Raw genomic sequence first — 17760 nt, 5'->3', positions numbered from 1 at the left:
GAGCTGATCTCTTTCATCACTGATATGTTTAACGACAAACTGTCTTTCAGCACATGGCTGTTTAATAAGTGCTGCTTTGGTGCTTTTGTTTTAGTGGTGAAGCTGTTTTTTTTGCTGAAGAGCGTTTTGATGTGTGACTGCAACAGAAAGTTAGACTTGGCAATGCAAGTGTGTGTGCTGTTGGCAGGTGTGGGGGTGTGACAAAAACAGGACTAACTTACAGGAAAAGAATGGGCCTAACTTTGTAATGTGCTTGATAAAACACCACGTTTCCTGAGAGTAAGATGAGGATGAGGAGAAGAATTTTTACTACATGTAAGTAGATCCTTGCATATCGTTGCTGTTGGAGCAAAAATCTCCAAAACAGTAACTTTAGAGAAGACTTTTGATTAAGTTAATGTAAAGATATTTTACACAGGCGAATTTGATCATTTCTATTACTCCATTCATGAAGAAATTTTAGCATAAGGCAAAATGGAAGTGGACATTTTAATTTTGTTTATTAATTTTGTTAATTAATTTAATTGTTTTCATTTAATTTTAAAACCGGTACAAGGTTTTTGCACATCAGCAACAAAAAATTTTATATATCGCTGTTGTTGGAACAAAACCTTGTATCTCCATTTTTATCTCACGTTTTTCAGTTTTTGACATAATTTGAAAATACCTGTTTTTACCCTTTACATTGTGTGTAAATTTCATGATGAATGGACAAAAATAAATGGCCTAAAATGCCTTGGAAATAATTCTGGTTCCACTGACTTACATTAAAAGTAAGATATGTTTTTTCCTTCTCCTGTAAAAGTTATTATATAAAGTATGCATACATAGATACATACAGCTGTTGGGACACAACAAATGGGGCACGTTACATACAGATACTTACACAAACACACACACGTTTATATATACACATGATACATATATACACACATACATATGTGTGTGTGTGTGAGTGTGTGTGCGCGTGTGCGCAGTGGAAGAGGGGGAGGGGAGCGAGACTAAACTGGGTCTTCCTCTCCAGGCGAAAGCGATGAAGGGCCCCAGAAACAAAGAGGCAGATCGTCTTTTAATCAGGGCTGGAGATATACAGCAGCACTGATGGAGATTAAATGTCATCACCAGCAGAGACTCACTTTAATGCTGATTGCAGAGCCACCGCCTCTGAAGACAATGCTGTCAGACTGAGTGCACACAGAGACTCCCACTAGAGCAGCACAATGTCTTCCTGCAGTTATACTACTGCATATTGTGGTTGCTCATCTGCAATCAAACAAAACCATGCAGCTCACCCATTGATGGGACATGGTTAAAGATAAGCCTGTGTAGAAAAATCCAAAGAAAACCACAAGCATAGTGAGCTTCATAAAAATTCTTTTATGTTATACGCGTGTTCTGACCATCAGACGCTGCTGGAATTTGAATCATTATACAGTCATTCATGCTTCAGTAAAAGCTGGTCTACAGTTTGCCGCTGTGGCTGACATAGCTGACCAACATCATCACTCTAGTGTCCATGTTGGCCATTCTTTTATGTATGCGGCCTTAAAATCAAAGTGGACAACGTCAGATGTGACAGCATGATGTGATCAAGGGTCTGCTATGGTCTGCTTTTATTTAAAATGTGACCGAAACATGCCTGACTCAGACATTCAGCTAAACGGGGTAAGATTACTAGAAACTTACTAGAAGGTAAAATTTTATGGGCTTATCTTATCAATTTGTACAGTCTAAGATAAATGTGAGACTGACGTAAGGCTGAAAAAATATTTAAAATCAGGTATAGAAACAGAGAATTCTTGAATTTCTTTGAAAAATAATAGTTTATCTGAACTATTTTCTTAGGTATGTAGTTAAGAATAAAGGCACATTAAAGATTTTTAAGAAACCATTTCACAACATGCAATGCTCTTTTGTCTTAAAATGATTATCAGGACCTGCATTTCCATCACTGTTAGGCAGACAAAGGAACACAGGATTTACCGCCTATAGCACTCCTCTGTAGTGGTCAGCACTCGGATTACCCAAAATAGGGCTGCATAATATGAGCACTCGGATTACCCAAAACAGACAAACAGACAAAATAATGACACTGTGATTGTGAAACAACGCTAATTTTGAACAAAGTAACAGATTTTTGTTTGACTATGATGACCTTGATTCATCCACGTACCAACAGAAACTCATCTGGAACTGTGATTGGTCAGGATGCTCACAACACATAGTAAATAATAACACTGTGATTAGGGCAGTAATTAGAATCAAAATGCCAGTTCTGCAGAAAGTGACCCACATCACCTAATACAGGAGTCGGCAACCCAGAGCCATTGTGTCCTTTCAACAAAAATCAAACCAGCTTGGGAGCCACATTTTATATCCATTTTAACATCTTAGCTGTATGTCTGTCTCAGTATGTGCTGATGTGCTAGTATAGAATAAAAATATAAATGAAAACACAGACTCGCTTTGCTCTGCTTTAAGTTTTAGCTCAGCTGTAGCTTTTCTCGCATCTCAGTCAGGAAACGTTTTCGCAAAAGTTGCAGTTTCTTGTAAAATGTCTCAATGTTCAACTGTTTAAGAAGCTGAAGACGCTTCTCATTCACCAGCTTCTTGTTCAAATTTTCCCATTCCACCTTAAATGGTGCCAAACGTGCCAAAATGTAACTGCTGCATCATTTAAGGTGGAACGGGAGAATTTGAACAAGAAACTGATTTTAGCTTTGTGACTTTTTAGGGACTTTTTCAACCAGCTGAAAGCTTATGAATGTAAATAAGTCCATTTGTCTCCAAATGCTTGATGTATATCTTAACTCTTTCTCTTTTTGTTAGCTACCAGCTAGGCGAGATTGTTGTAATTGCTATGGTGACCAGCAGTCTGTGTGCCAATCTTCAGGGTTAAAGAGTGAATTAACATAAACAGGCTACATTAATTCCAGTGTTTAAGACCATTTATTGTTAAACTGTGTTGAACGATCAGCAGAGCTTTATTTTACTGTAAAGGAGGATTCTTTTATTTTTACCTACAAATCTAGTTCTGCTGTGGAGCCACAACAGGTCTGTTTTTTTTTTTCTTCACAGCCATAAACCCTTTGTAAACATTGTATGGATAAATTCCAAGATATAATTTTCTGTGGTGTACAGTAACGAAGTAAATGTAATTAGTTACTGTACCTAGGTAGTTTTTTCGTGTATCTGTACTGAAGTATTTACATTTTGGGCGACTTTTTACTTTCACTCCACTAGATTTCTCAATACGTATCAAATATCTTTTTACTGCACTACATTTTGCGAAATCTGTCGTTCCTTTTGGTTTGTGTGTGTATAAAAATGTAAACATGTCAAAACGAAAGAAGCTCGATGCAAGAAGACCAATTGGGGCATTGCGGTCACTTCGTTTCGAGCTTGTTTTGACCTGTTGGTCATACCGACCCAGTGCAGCACACGGTTCAACATCAGTGCAGCAGCGTAAAATTTTGGGAGTCTGTTCAACATAAATGATGAACTAACCTAACTTTGTGTAAATAGAGCACAATATAGAAATATGTCCACATATGCAGTCGTGACTGATGCGGCTTTTTTCTGAATTTCTACAAACACCATTTCATTTTATAGTAAATGAGTTTGGGCTGGTTTATGTTTATGAACAGAGGCCTACAGATCAACATAGTAAAGGAGCTCATCTGTGATGCTGAGTTTAAAGCCAGTTTATTCAACTTAAACTTGGAACTAAGTTGTAAATAAATCTTAAACTGAAACTTTGCTTGTTTTTAAAGTGATTTCAGAGACACTCGGTTCTCCCTGATGGAAACTGTTTACCTTCAGTGTTTTGTGCTTATGATCATTATAATAGACGTCAGTGTCACTAATTAATGACGTTCTATTAAAAGACTGGTTTACCAAGAGACGCTGGAGGACTTTCACCTGAAATGAGTTCACAAAGCGAATCTTGTTACAAAAATGATAACAGGACATCAGAGTCATAATTAATCTTTTACTTTTGATACTTAAGTACATTTGAAGGCAAATACTTTTGTACTTTTACTCAAGTGGAGGTCTAAAGGGAGGAACTTCTACTTTTACTGGAGTAATATTTTACCTTGAGTATCTCTACTTTAACTCAAGTACATGGTTTGTGTACTTCGTCCAGCCCAGATCATTTTAGAGCGATTAACAGCACAAAGTAATGTAACTAACATTAGTTAGCTAGGATGTGGGTTTGCAAGCTCTCACTACAGTTGCTACTCCAAAGCCAACCACAAACATTATGAAACAGGACAAAACAATGCTGTCCTACTGATTCTGTGAAACAGCAAAAGTAAGTGTGTTGCCTACAGAGCAGCTGTTCCCTTTTAATCCTTTTTCAGGCCTTCAACTCTTTCAACAGGTGAAGTCAGCTTCCTTTTTGCCAGCTTCTAGTTTGAATTTTCCCATTCCACCTTAAATGGTACAGTGGTTAAATTCTGTTGCCTCAGGTTAGCGTAACCATAGAAATAACTGGAGCTTACACAAATGGCACAACCTGGTGTAGCATAAGCTAATATTAGCGCTCAGATGCTAACAGAAACAAATCTTCAAAGCTCTGATGACAAAGCGCATTAAATACAGCTCTGCATGTTCACTTGGTGAGTTTCTAGCATAACAGGAGCCAAATATGTAATATACTACAGGGAAATTTTTTTTCATTTGTTAAACAGATATGACGAGGCTGAAGGTGGCTTCCTATTCACCAGCTTCTCAATGGAATTTTCCCATTCCACATTAAATGGTGCAGAGGTTACGTTCTGGAGCCTCTGCCGAAATACAGCTCATATGTTTTACGCCACTGATCAGCTCTCAGGATCGGCAAAGAAAGAAATATCAGTCAATCGCTGCTCTCGTATCTGGGCTGAAAACCAGCGCCTGATACATAGCCAGTCGATGCTTCCATTTCTACTAGCAACATTTAAAACATTTTTTTAATGTATTAACAGTTTTTATCAAGGCCAATAGCTGTATGTCTCAAGAAGTCAAAGTTACTCTGGGTAGTACAGCATCTCCTACAGAGATAAACAGAGTGGGCAGTTAAATCTACAGCCAAACGACAGCTGTTCTGAGGTCAGCTGAGAACCAGTCAGTGCTGATTGTGCAGTCACGTCGCTGTTTCCACATTGAATCTCATAAAACACCTCCAAATTTATCGAGGACCATGGTGTCCTTAAGCTAACTAGGGCATGCTAGACGCTGGTAACGAACCGAACGTTTGAGGCATTGGCAGATGGCAACGGTTGCTGAGCAGTGATTGGATGGCTGAAAAAATTAGGCAGAGGCTGGAAGAGAGCATAATGATTTGGCCATAATACAGTGACAGCAACTCACAGAAAACAAATCAAATTATCTTAAAAAAATTCTGCCCATTTTGATAGTGCAGGTGATACCCTCGGCTATGCCCCTAAGATAGCAACCGCATTATCAGAACTGCACTCTTTCCACATTATATCTCATGCATGGAGATGCATGGCAGAACTCTCTGCCAGATCTCTGTGAGCTCAAAGCTCGCAATGCACATGACTGTGACTGGACATAGGCCTAATATGTATACTGCAGCCAAATGGCATCGTTTTAAGATTACCGTCATTTCTACACAAAAAGTTGAAAAGTTCAAGCTGATTTTCTTTTGTCTTCAGGCTGCATTTATGTGACACTCACATACTGTTCTGTGTGTGATTTATTACAGAGCACATGACTTGCATACATGCACAAACACACACATAATCATCACCCCCCCCCCCCACACACACACACACACACACACACACACACACACGTACATACTCGGTCCGCCGGGAGTTGGAGAATTTCCTCTGTGACATTATGCAGTGTGGAGCAGGCTGAGAGGAATGGAGCGCTGAAGGATCACCCAAACAAAACCACCCGCTCATCCAACAGCTCAAATTAATAATAAACCCAAAGGGGGCGTGTTTACCCAAGCCTGTTGCTATGACAGCCTGGGTTACTCAGGGAGACCGCAAGCTTTATGGACATTTGTTTAGGTGATTCATCACCACGGCAATGGCTGTTTGTATTTGTGTTACTATGCACTTTTTGCCATGGAAGTGAGACGTGGTGCAGTGGCCCTTTCGGGGGGATGAACACATTTGAGGAAACACCATAAACATCCAGAAGTGTTTGGAGTAAAGTGGCTAGAACCCTGTACCTGCTGGTACAGTGTCTCATTCTAAAAGGTATCTGCTCTAGGCTCTACCCTGGTAAAGAGGACTACTCAGATGTGTCATGCAGTGATGCTTTTAAAAAGGTCCAAGTAATAAAGAATAAAACCTTCAGAATATTTTTAGGGTTCCTAAAAAGAAATTCTGAATGAAAACCAAACAGAAACTTGACGGAATGCTGATCAAAAGCATCTGAATTTGCTGATTAGACCTATGTGAGAAGTCTGGTGCAGCCCTATATGCTTGATATAACGGTATAATGGTATGACCGTCCCCTGCTAAGTCCTTTAGCAAAGCAGAATGGTATGCAGGGCAGAATAGTACAAAGTATGCTGTGCAGTGCAGAACGGTACGCAGTGCAGTGTAGCACAAAGTGCTGAATGGTATGCAGTGCGGAACTGTACAAAGTGTGGAATGGTACACAGCGCAGAGCGCTACAGAGGTATGCAGTGCGGATCAGTACACAATGCAGTACAAAGTGCTGAACGGCATGCAGTGGGAAACTAAAGTGTATATAGCACAGAATGGTACAACGGTATGTTGTGCAGTGCAGAAAGTATGCAGTGCAGAACGGTAGAAAGTGCTGAATGGCATGCCGTGCGGAATGGTACACAGCGCAGAACGGTACAAAGGTATACAGTGCAGAACGGTTCGAAGTGCAGTGCAGTACAAAGTACTGAACAACATGCAGTGTGGAACTATATAAAGCCTGGAATGGTATGTAGCACAGAACAGTACAAAGGTGTTGTGCGGTGTGGAACAAGGTGCTGAATGGCATGCAGTGCAGAACTGTACAAAGTGTGAATTGGTGTGCAGTGCAATACGCTATGCAGTGCTGTGTAGAATGGTAAAAAGTGCAGAACAGTACGCAGTGCAGTACAGATTGATGCAAATTGCCGAATGGTATGGTATGCGGTGCAGTGCAGAGCTGTACGCAACACAGTGCAAAATAGTACAAAGTGTTGAACGGCACACAGTGCAGAGCAATGCAGCACACAGTGCAGAGCAATGCAGTACACAGTGCAGAGCAGTACACAGTGCAGAGCAGTACACAGTGCTGAAGACCATGCAGTGCAGTGTAGACTGGTACAAAGTGCCGAACAGCACACAGCAGGGAGGTAACAGTATGTGTACTTGTCTTGAACTGTCACAGTACAGACGTTACGGGTTGGTGCATGTAATTGTATAAAGAATACACGGTATGCAAGAAGACTGATTAACATAATGCAGAACCAAATTTCACAAGCCTGAGAATCCACCCGCTAATAGTACCGGTCCAAGGAGGACCTTTTCTCAGCAGCTAACCAAAAGACGGTCTATCGCCTACCCCTGAACAGCTGTGAGGCTGAGTTTGAGGTGTTTGGCCAATGAGTGAGAGGTGAGGAAGGTAGCTATCGAGGTAAATAAAAATAGAGGGGATAAAAAAAAAAAAAAAAAAAGACAAGCTAAAATGAAACGAGTGAAATGAGACTTATTCCTGTCGACAACCTATGGTACATTTGTACCTGTGAAGAGATTCTGCACAATGCCTTACAAAACTGTTGTTTTCACTGTTCCTAACTACAAAATCACAACTGAAGTTGAACTATCACTGCACAAATGAGTCAGTGTTAGTCACTTTCCCTGTCGACTGTTATACTTTAAGAGTGCGGAACAGTGCCCTATGCAGTGCAGAATGCTATGCAGTCCAATATGTGACAAAGCTATGTACGCTGTGCAGAACGACAAGACAGGGGCCTGCAGAACTACACACAGTGATGGACGGTGGATGATGCAATGTGCAGGACAGAGATTTCTTATTCTGTGAGAATCAGTCATAAACATTACAGATATCTTGTGGTAAAACATGTAAAACCAATCCTGTCCAAACAGCACTTTTCTTTGGTCTATATTACTGTTCATTATGAAATATAACTTGTTTTGACTGCCTGTAAGATAAAGATTCGAAATTTCATCATAAGGACGTATCATAGCTGAAAGGGACATTTAGAGATTTTAGATTTTATCCACTCAGACAACGCTTCTCAAACAGCAAAGGCTGCTCGGACTGCGGACTGCAGCCTGCAGCAGGTCAGCCCTCAGAACCGGCCTGTTTGTGTTATCACACATGGCTGTGTTTATTATGGGTTTTGTTCTCCTTGGAAACCTAGCATAGGCTATTACGCTGCAGGGATAACCATGCAAACTTCAGCAGGATGCCTTTATAGTTTCACTCCTTTCCTCAACTATCCGTCACGTCAGTCGTCACTGAGAGGTCAAATCTCATGTTTTCCTGCTTTACACTGTTTACAGCGCACAGTGTACATGATGATAGATTAATTGTGGGCTCTTTTCCTCTGCTCTCTTTTTCTAGGAATAAATCTAGCCGCACCATCACGTATTGCCAGTTCAAGGAGGCCCTCTCCGAGCTGGCCAGGAAGCGCTTCAAAGACAAAACCAGCGAGGAGGCGGCAGAGGAGGTGTTCAAGATGATAGAAGGGAAATCGCCAATTATAGCTGGAGTCACGGTAATGGCTGGGGCAACAGACTATAAATGCTAATGTGGCTAACAGCATGTGAGAACAGTAGAGCTAGTTAGTTTTAGGTCAGTCAGCAAGTACCGAATATTCTAGTCATAATCCAATATTTGTAACTATATGAACAGTTGATTTATTAGCTAATAAGTCTCTCATAAGCTCAATTCGCACACCATAAGCCAACATGTTAGAATCCACTGGTCACAAGCTGAAGAGAGTGAAAATAAACCTCAGGGAGCTGGAGGAGTTAAGGGCTATAGCTCTGAAATAACATTTAAAGGGAATTCCACTGTTTTATCAAAATTTCTGCATCAATCATTCATAAGAAACGGCTGATTGTACAGACTCAGAATTCTTTATAGTGGTGCTGATAGGAACCAGGTGTCGCCATGTCTACAACACAAATAATGCAATTTTATTTGAGGTCCGTCAAAACTCAATGTCTCAGACATCAGGCAGTGAATTCATAACCATTTCAAGTAATAACTTCCACTGAAGGAGCTTTTAGAGGTGACCATCTAGTTTCTACCACCACCACTGTGAGCAATTTCTCTAAAACAGAGCATTTCACATCAGAATGAATCTGAATGACTCTTTAGCCATTTAACTTTGCAGAACGTTTGAAAAAGAAAAAAAATTAAAAAATCGGTGGAATTTCCCTTTAAAGGGCAGAATAACAATAGAAGTCTTAGGTGTCATTACCTTTAGAGGTGTTGAGAGCTTAAGCTTTTTTTTTTAACAAGCCTTTACATTGTAATAATCAGGAAAACTGACAGAGAAAAGCTGAACAATGGTGTGTACAGAAATTCTTAGTACATGTTACACAAAAAAATTTTCCAAGTCAGAGGTCACTAAAAGGTGGACCACAGTCCGAGTCCGGACCCTGGCACCGTCATACGCGGACCTGGACTTTTAACTGATAAACTATGGATAATTATTTCATTTTGACAGGGTGGTCCTGTTTTAACTGGCGTAACTTTTCTAGCCTTTACAGTAGCTTTAGTGGCCCAGGAGACTCACAGACCAATCACATGCTTTGTAAATATCACACATGACGCTACTCAGCCAATCAGATCTGTGCATTTTGATGAGGACTAAGACTCGAGTGAGTGGCGACACACGGGAGGGACAAGGCAAGAAACAGCAGTCAGAGAAGAAAGTGAGCTAGATTATTTCACGTCATGCTCTAAAAAGAGAAAACTGACAAATATTGTTTAAATATTACTGACTTATACTTTATTTGATTTGACATTCAGTTGTTGACTGTATAAGATGTTGATATACCTACTAGGCTACTTCAGTAAACAGTATATGGCACTAAATCATGATTAAAACTTGGACATTATGATGTTCTGGACCTTTGCTTGAGGAAATTTTCTTTAACTGGACCTACTGAATTTTGATTAAAAACCCCTGTTCTACTCCCTAAACAGCAGTACTCACCAACCCTCCTACCTTCCTGCAGGTAGGAGGGTAGGAGGGTTCCTATCTTCAACCCAAATCTAACCACCCCTTCAGCTAATTAAGGACTTCTGTAGGCAATAATTAGATGGATCAGGTGAGGCTGATTAGAGCTGGAGCTGAGAGTCTTATTCTGAGAATTTTAAAGTGGCTTTGACATGGAAAACTGATTTTTTTCTTAATTAAAGAGTTCCTTTTGTGAAAGTTTTAAAGCTCCTCAGCTCATACAGTCCACAAATGGAAACTTTAGGCTTTAAAAAAGTGGGAAAGTGATTAAACGTTTTGCTGTTCATGGCTGTCAGGAAGCAAATGTATCAATGCAGCCTTTCAAAGGGTCCAAACATCCGAAAGGAGTGGTTGAAGTTTATTTCCCTGAATCAGTTTAGCTCCACCCACTCATACTAAAGTTGTAGGGGGGAGTTTAAGCCCTGTCTGCTTTTTAAATGAGGCAAAACACAGGACAGCCAGTAAGAACAGAACTCATTTACATATCTCATATTCATCTACATGTCTTAAAGGCACAGTAACAAAAGTAGTGTGTTTAACTAGAGTGTAGGGCTGGACGATAAAACAATAACGATAATTATTGCGATATAAGTTTTCCCCGACACGATTAGAGATGGAGGCGATGAGTCTTTAGTAACAGCTGAAATATTGAGTTATATCCTGTTTAAATGGAGCGACTGGCCATATGTTCTCCTGTGACCAAGTGTGAATGACTAGATAAGTGGCGTAACTGTACTGACCTACAGTGAACTCACCTCTTTCTGTACATCCTAACAAGCTTTAGCAGTGTTAAATCACATCTGAGCCTCACAACTAAAGCACTGTTACAGTGCTCAAAAAGACATATTTAAGTACTAGTGCATTCCAAAACAACGAAAGTGAAAAAGAAGTGAGTTACAGCCCTGATTTAAACAAAAGTAAAGTGAAGAAGCTGTAAGGCACTGGAAAGCGGGAGAGCGTTATCTTTCCAGGCTAGCTGTTTAAAGCAGTTGGCTAACTTGAAGCAGCGCTCCATCACTCACACCATACGGTCAATTGATGATAATGTAGATCAAACAAGACCCAAAAGCACCGCCTTCAGTTTAAACATGCCTAAAAGGAGGACTGTGTTTTCCAGCTGATAAAAACAGCTCATCAGAAACTTGCTCCCACTCTCCCATTACAGATTTGTGGAATATTCCACTGTTTGAGTGTTTGTCATGTTCTGGCCATAAAGGATAGTTAAACAGCAATTAACCACTCAGGAGCAAAAATCAGCCTTCAAACTCAAAAGAAATAATCATTTGACATTTATCACGATAATGTATCGATATCAAACAATATGAATTTTGTTTATTGTGATGACATTTTTGGCCATATCGTCCAGCTCTAAGAGAAAGGATGGAAAATGGTGAAGTAAAAATGAGTTATAACCGTTTTTGGGACATAGACCTCAGGAAGCAAGACGTAGAATACTAAGCAGTTTATGCACAGCCTGTCTACTTCTAAAGTCTACAGAGAGGTTATAGTTATGGAAAAATTAATGACCATTTTGAGGACACGGAACTGCACAAACATAAAAAAAGCAAACAAAAAAAAAAAGGAAAAATGTGAAATCTAGGCCCTTTATAAGCACTTAAGTTCTAACCTTTTCTTCTCTTCTTGACCCGCAGAGGGCCGTGGCGTCCCCCACCGTGTCGCGGCTGACAGACACCAGCAAGTTCACAGGCTCCCACAAGGAGCGTTTCGACGAGACGGGCCGTGGGAAGGGCAAGGCAGGCCGGGTCGACATGGTTGACACATCCGGCTACGTCTCGGGATACAAACACGCGGGCTCGTACGAAAAGAAAATGCAAGGCAAACCCCAACAGAAACCCATGTGAGAGATTTCCCTGATCCACAAATGAACAAAACAGGAAAAAAAAAAAAAATAAGCACAACAGGATAGCATTTTCCATTACCGGTCGAGGGTATGTTTATATCTGTTTTTGTTCTTCTGTGAATGAGATCCGTTTTCTGTTCCTTTTCCTATGCTGTCTGAGAACTGGAACACTGTTTACAGAGACGTCGCCAGCTGGTACATTCCTGACCAAATCGAAGATTACTCTCAAACTTTCTACTAAAGTCTCAGAGAGGCAAATCGGAAAAGTGTTATAAACGCAAAACAGGTCTTAATAATATTTCCCAAGAGCTATGAATGATGCCAAGATTGATAACGAAGAAAAAAAAAAAAAAAACACTAAGCAGAAGAAAAATGTTTTCTTTTCAAATGAGGCTATATCATCAAACATTTTAATGAGGGCTCTTGACTGTGTTATTGGAATAAGATGTACCTACACCATCACTTGCAATATGTGGCCTATAATAATTAGCATTTTATGGCCTCTTAAGAACTTAAGAAGGATGAATATTTAGTGTAACAATATCACATGTAAAGTTCAGTTCTTTTGGTGGTTATTTTACTTCCTGTTTAATATTGACCTTTATACTTGTGTGTGTTATTGTGCATCTTTCCTTGTGGTCAGATTGGACTTGTGTAGACTTCTTTTTTTGTCTTTCCAAAAAGCAACACTGACTGCAGACTAAGCCCAGGTTTAACCCATCAGCTAATTTACTGAGCTTTAAAGAATTCTACTGATATTTTTTTTTTTTCGTGAAATTTGCGCACATCTTTTAATAGTAACAAAACGGTTCATACGCTCAACTGCTTGTTTGGTGCATAAAGAAATCACTGGTGATTGAGATTGTATATCTTAATATTTTCTCGATGTTTCTATCCAGTATATAGGGTCAAAAATATTTATAGTGTTATCTGTATGTATTTCTGATGCTAATGCTTGGTGGCATAATATAAACACTGGCTGTTATTTTCTTCTGTTGATACCCATCACGTAAAAAGCACGATGAATGCACTGAGATTAGAGCGGCCGGAAGCAGGAATTTAGACACACATTCCACAATTGCTGTAACGCTGTTTATCATTGCTGCCCACAATGTCTTGGTTCAGCTATGCACAACCTTCTTTACTTACTATCAGTCTGACTACTGAAGCTGCTTTCACACAGAACACGGAATAATGCTGAAGAACCATCTTTTTTTTCCCCAAGTTTATAGCTATTGAGGTGAAGTACTGAAGAGCAATATGGTGAAGTTCAATCTCACAATACTCAAACATTCGCACAATATAGGTCACAGCAATTTAGTGTTTCTGAGGTCTTATAAGTTGGAATGCTAGTAAGACTGAAGTTTAATGTACTGCAGTGCAATTAAACAGAACTAATTATACTGTCTTAGTAAAGAAACAAGTACATACAGCAAGTGTTCTTTATGTACATAGCTGCACTTTGTAGTTCTACAGTTACAGACTGTAGTCCATCTGTTTCTCTGATACTTTGTTAGCCCCCTTTTACCCTGTTCTTCAGTGGCCAGAACCCCCATAGACCCTCACAGAGCAGGTACTGTTTGGGTGGTGGACCATTCTCAGCACTGCAGTAACACTGACATGGTGGTGGTGTGTTAGTGTATGTTGTGCTGGTGCAAGTCGATCAGACGCAGCAGTGCTGCTGGAATTTTTAAACACTGTGTCCACTTACTCTCCACTCTATTATACACTCCTACCCGTCAGTCCACCTTGCAGATGTAAAGTCAGAGACGAAAGCTCATTTGTTGCTGCACAGTTTGTGTTGGTCATCCTCTAGTCTTTCATCAGTGCTCACAGGATGCTGCTGGCTGGATATTTTTGGTTGGTGGACTATTCTCAGTCTAGCAGCGACACTGAGGTGTTTAAAAACTCCAGCAGCACTGCTGTGTCTGATCCACTCAGACCACCACCACTTCAGTGTTACTGCAGTGCTGAGAATGATCATCCACCCAAATAGTACCTGCTCTGTGAGGGTCCAATGGGCTCCTGACCTCTGAAGAACAGGGTAAAAGGGGGCTAACAAAGTATCAGAGAAACAGATGGACTACAGTCTGTAACTGTAGAACTACAAAGTGCAGCTATACAATAAGTGGAGCTGATAAAATGGACAATGAGTGTAGAAACAAGGAGGTGTTCATAATGTTAGTCAGTACTTAAAGAACTGGATGCTTCCTTACAAAGAGAGCATAATTAGCTCATATAATGGATGTATTAATTTGATGGTTTGGCTACAGCTAAACACAAAGTTCTCTTTACTTCTGTTACCCACCGAAGACCCTGCGCAGCACATACCGTGTACAGTGTGAAAGCAACTTAATGGACAGAACTTCCAAAACTGATATTTTAACTGAATTATAAAAGTATATGGATAAAGCTTCCATAACTAAATTATATCTTTACAGAGAATTATGATACAGAAACACACTTTCAGTAATAATTGTAGACTTCTGTTGATAGTGTCAGGCTATTTTTGTGGTACAAAATGAAAAAATTTCTTTAAAAAAAAAAAAAAAAAAACTCACTTAAATATTTGTAGCTTTTTTTCTGGGTTTCAATAATTTCACATCAGGGCACACTGAATTCTTATGCAGGTCTGGTAATCAGGTTTAAAAGAGACAATTTATGCAAAAAAAAAATTAATAAGAATTACAAAAGGTATTTCTTTAAATTACTTATTTATTCTGGGTTTCAGTGTTATAAGTAATAATTTAATAATTTTATATTATGGCACCTTTTTGGTATGTGCAATTATTCCAGCCTAATGAACAATGTTTACAAGAAAAGCACTTCAGCCAAATAACATGCAGTAACCTAAATAGTAAAGCTCAAAATTTTCCCCCACTAGTTAGTTTTCCGAAACTGTGCCGGTTCAAATGTCACAAGGCTAGAAAAACACAGAGGAGGTTTCCGGGGAGGAGATTATAGCATGTACAGACATATTCTTCTACAGAACATCTATTTTTCAGATATGGTGGCACACTGTTCCTGCTAGTTCATGCTTAGGAAGTGACTTATATTTATATTAAACCGCAAGTTAGGAATTGTTGTTGTATTTAACAAATGACTTGATTTTTTTTGTGTGTGTGCTTTAATGCCAAATACTGTAATCCCTCTGTTTCGAGGAACAAATGTTGTCTTATTTTTCATATAACTTTTTTTTTTATGTGTTACAGTGCCCTGCTGCATGTTATGTGGTCATGGTAACGTTCAAGACTTTAACTTGTCCATGTTTTGTAGCGTTGTTCAAAATAAAAAAAAAATTTTAAAATGAAAGAAAGAAAAAAAAAAGGAGGACAAAAGAAAAAAAACCTGACCTAAGGAACCGCCTGGTTTTCATTTATTTCCCATTCACACTTGGGTACAGTGCACCACTTGTTTCACTCTATTACATCATATAACAAGTAATGCTTGAAGGGGAACCCCACCCAAAAACATAATGTGATTCCTTACCATTCCAAATTCTGTTCTGCTTAAAACTCAAAACTAATAACTAATAATAGTAACATTTATCTCCATTTTTGTTCATTTTGTTTCTTCTACTTCATATGAATATGACCATTCTCCTTTACATTGTCTGAAAATCCCATGATGATTGGACCAATAGAAATGCCCAAAAATGACTGAAGTATCTTTACATTAAAAAATTAAAAGTTAAGGGCGTTATGCCTCTTTAAATATCCTTAAAAATCGTCTCCTGTAAATATACTCTTTTGGAGATGCTTGTTTTTCTTTGTACAGCAACGATGTTTATGGAGTTATAACCATTCTGGTTTAAGAAAAAGTTTAAGAAACTCATTAATGACCATATCTGAAATGTCCTTTAGTTCATACAGTTCAGCACAAATTTGAAGATTTTTTCATATTTATTTTATCATATACCACTTTTGATTACATGATTTTTAACAGCACAATATAAAATCCTAATTTACTCCAGTGAGTACTGTTAACTGAGTAAGGTATATCTGGGTCAATGACAAAAAACGGCTTTCAAAATAAATTCTTTTTAAAAAGACTATGCTGATATTTAGATGGAGTTACATCTAACCACCGGTGGATCCAAAACACAGTCATATTTGTACTTCATAATGTTCATATTTCATAAGCTTCATTCAAAAGGTGTAACTGTCTTCTTTCCAGTCGAATAGATGGGTAATGTAATTATAAAACTTTATAATAAAGGAAGCTGAACTTTTTTTTTCCTACTGAAAGTCGATCCACAAATCTGAACTATAAACTGGATCTCAGATCTCAGTGCCTCTTCAGTGATCTGCACTGTAAAAAAAAAAAATATTTTTATACAAAAAAACGTGTGTGGAAGATTTTTGGCTTTGAGCAGGAAATTGTAAGCATATGGCAATTTGTTTATGATCATAGAACACATTTTCTGTTAATTTGAGGGGAACTTCTACAAAAAACGTAAAAAAAATATAAAAAACATTTATTTCATGCAGTTACTGAATAATTTGCAACAAATTTAATTTGGAATTTTGTTTACTGAAAGATTTGGTCATGTAAATTCAGACTGAATAACCAAAATATACCTTGGTCATTTTCCATCACTGAAAATGTGTACAAACTATGGACACCTGCATAAAAATGATTACTTAAACTCAACAGTATATTTGTTTTTAAATACATAAAAAATACCAACAAATTTTTATAGTTTTCCTGGAGTCACACCACTTGACCTGGCAAATTGAGCACATTTTCCCACATTTGTGAAAGTACTGTCCTTGGCATTGCACTACAAAGGTCACTTGGGGTCAATACCATATCCACTCTTTCTTAAATGCATGTCAGCAAAAGCTTTGTTGTCGGTTGCGCCATATGACATTTAAGGAAATATGAATTTATGGGGAGTTTGCCATAATTTGTAAAATGTTATGACTTAAAGGTTTAATACATAAAAAAGGTTTAAAACATAAAAATGTCAAACTATTTTATTAAATATTAGAAAAGACTTGAATTACCCTTTTTTTGTTTTGCTTCATTACACTTTTACTTAATCTGTTTTTACAGCTGAATGATAGCACCACCTGATATTTGTAGTTTGTACTTTGATATTGTACTTTGGTAAACAAAGAAATGAGTTTTATTATGAGACACTGAAAAAGTGTTGACATAATGGAAGTGCTGTAATATTCTGTCATGTATTTATTAATGTTTAATAGGAGAATAATTAATTTGGACACAATAACACACATCATGTCACTCAATTTTACAGTTTAATAATCAGCATCGTTGTTGACGCTTAATCCAGATAGGGTCACGGTAGCAGTAGGGAGAGCAGAGAATCCCAGATGACCCTGTCCCCTGCAACTTCCTCCAGCTCATTCCCAGGGACCCCAAGCCGTTCCCAGGCCAACTTGGAGATGTAATCTCTCTAGCAGGTCCCTAGGACGACCCCGGGGCCTTTAGGCCGTGCCTGGTACACCCCCACCGGGCAACGTCCAGGGGGCATCCGAATCAGATGCTTGAACCACCTCAGCTGGCTCCTCTCAATGCCGAGCTCCTCCCGGATGGCCGAGCTCCTCACCCTATCAAATAGAGTGTAGCCCTGGTACCCCATACTCCCGGAGGCCCTCCCACAAGATATCTCGGGGAACCCGGTCGTAAGCCTTCTCCAAATCCACAAAACACATGTAGACTGGGTTGGCAAACTCCCATGTCC

At 39.0% G+C, this 17760-nt stretch overlaps 2 protein-coding genes across 4 annotated transcripts in view; one reads left to right on the top strand and one right to left on the bottom strand.

The window, feature by feature from the left end:
- Positions 1-12456, top strand: part of LOC108426377 (tubulin polymerization-promoting protein) — a 36397-nt gene extending 23941 nt beyond the window's left edge. For 2 of the 3 annotated variants that reach the window (XM_017695809.2, XM_037534090.1), the window contains exons 4-5: positions 8560-8713; positions 11842-12446. In XM_017695809.2, the coding sequence (XP_017551298.1) occupies positions 8560-8713; positions 11842-12051 (364 nt within the window). In that variant the 3' untranslated portion in view covers positions 12052-12446. Of the gene's footprint in view, positions 1-8559; positions 8714-11841 lie in introns of all 3 variants that reach the window. The other variant, XM_017695808.2, reaches the window with a different exon arrangement.
- Positions 1-17760, bottom strand: part of cep72 (centrosomal protein 72) — a 43670-nt gene that overhangs the window by 12317 nt on the left and 13593 nt on the right. The window lies entirely within an intron of this gene.

Source organism: Pygocentrus nattereri, chromosome 24 (assembly GCF_015220715.1).
Source record: "Pygocentrus nattereri isolate fPygNat1 chromosome 24, fPygNat1.pri, whole genome shotgun sequence".
Classification (NCBI taxonomy): Eukaryota; Metazoa; Chordata; class Actinopteri; order Characiformes; family Serrasalmidae; genus Pygocentrus; species Pygocentrus nattereri.
The sequence above is the reverse complement of the archived record's forward strand: the minus strand, read 5'-3'. Positions and strand labels throughout refer to the sequence as shown.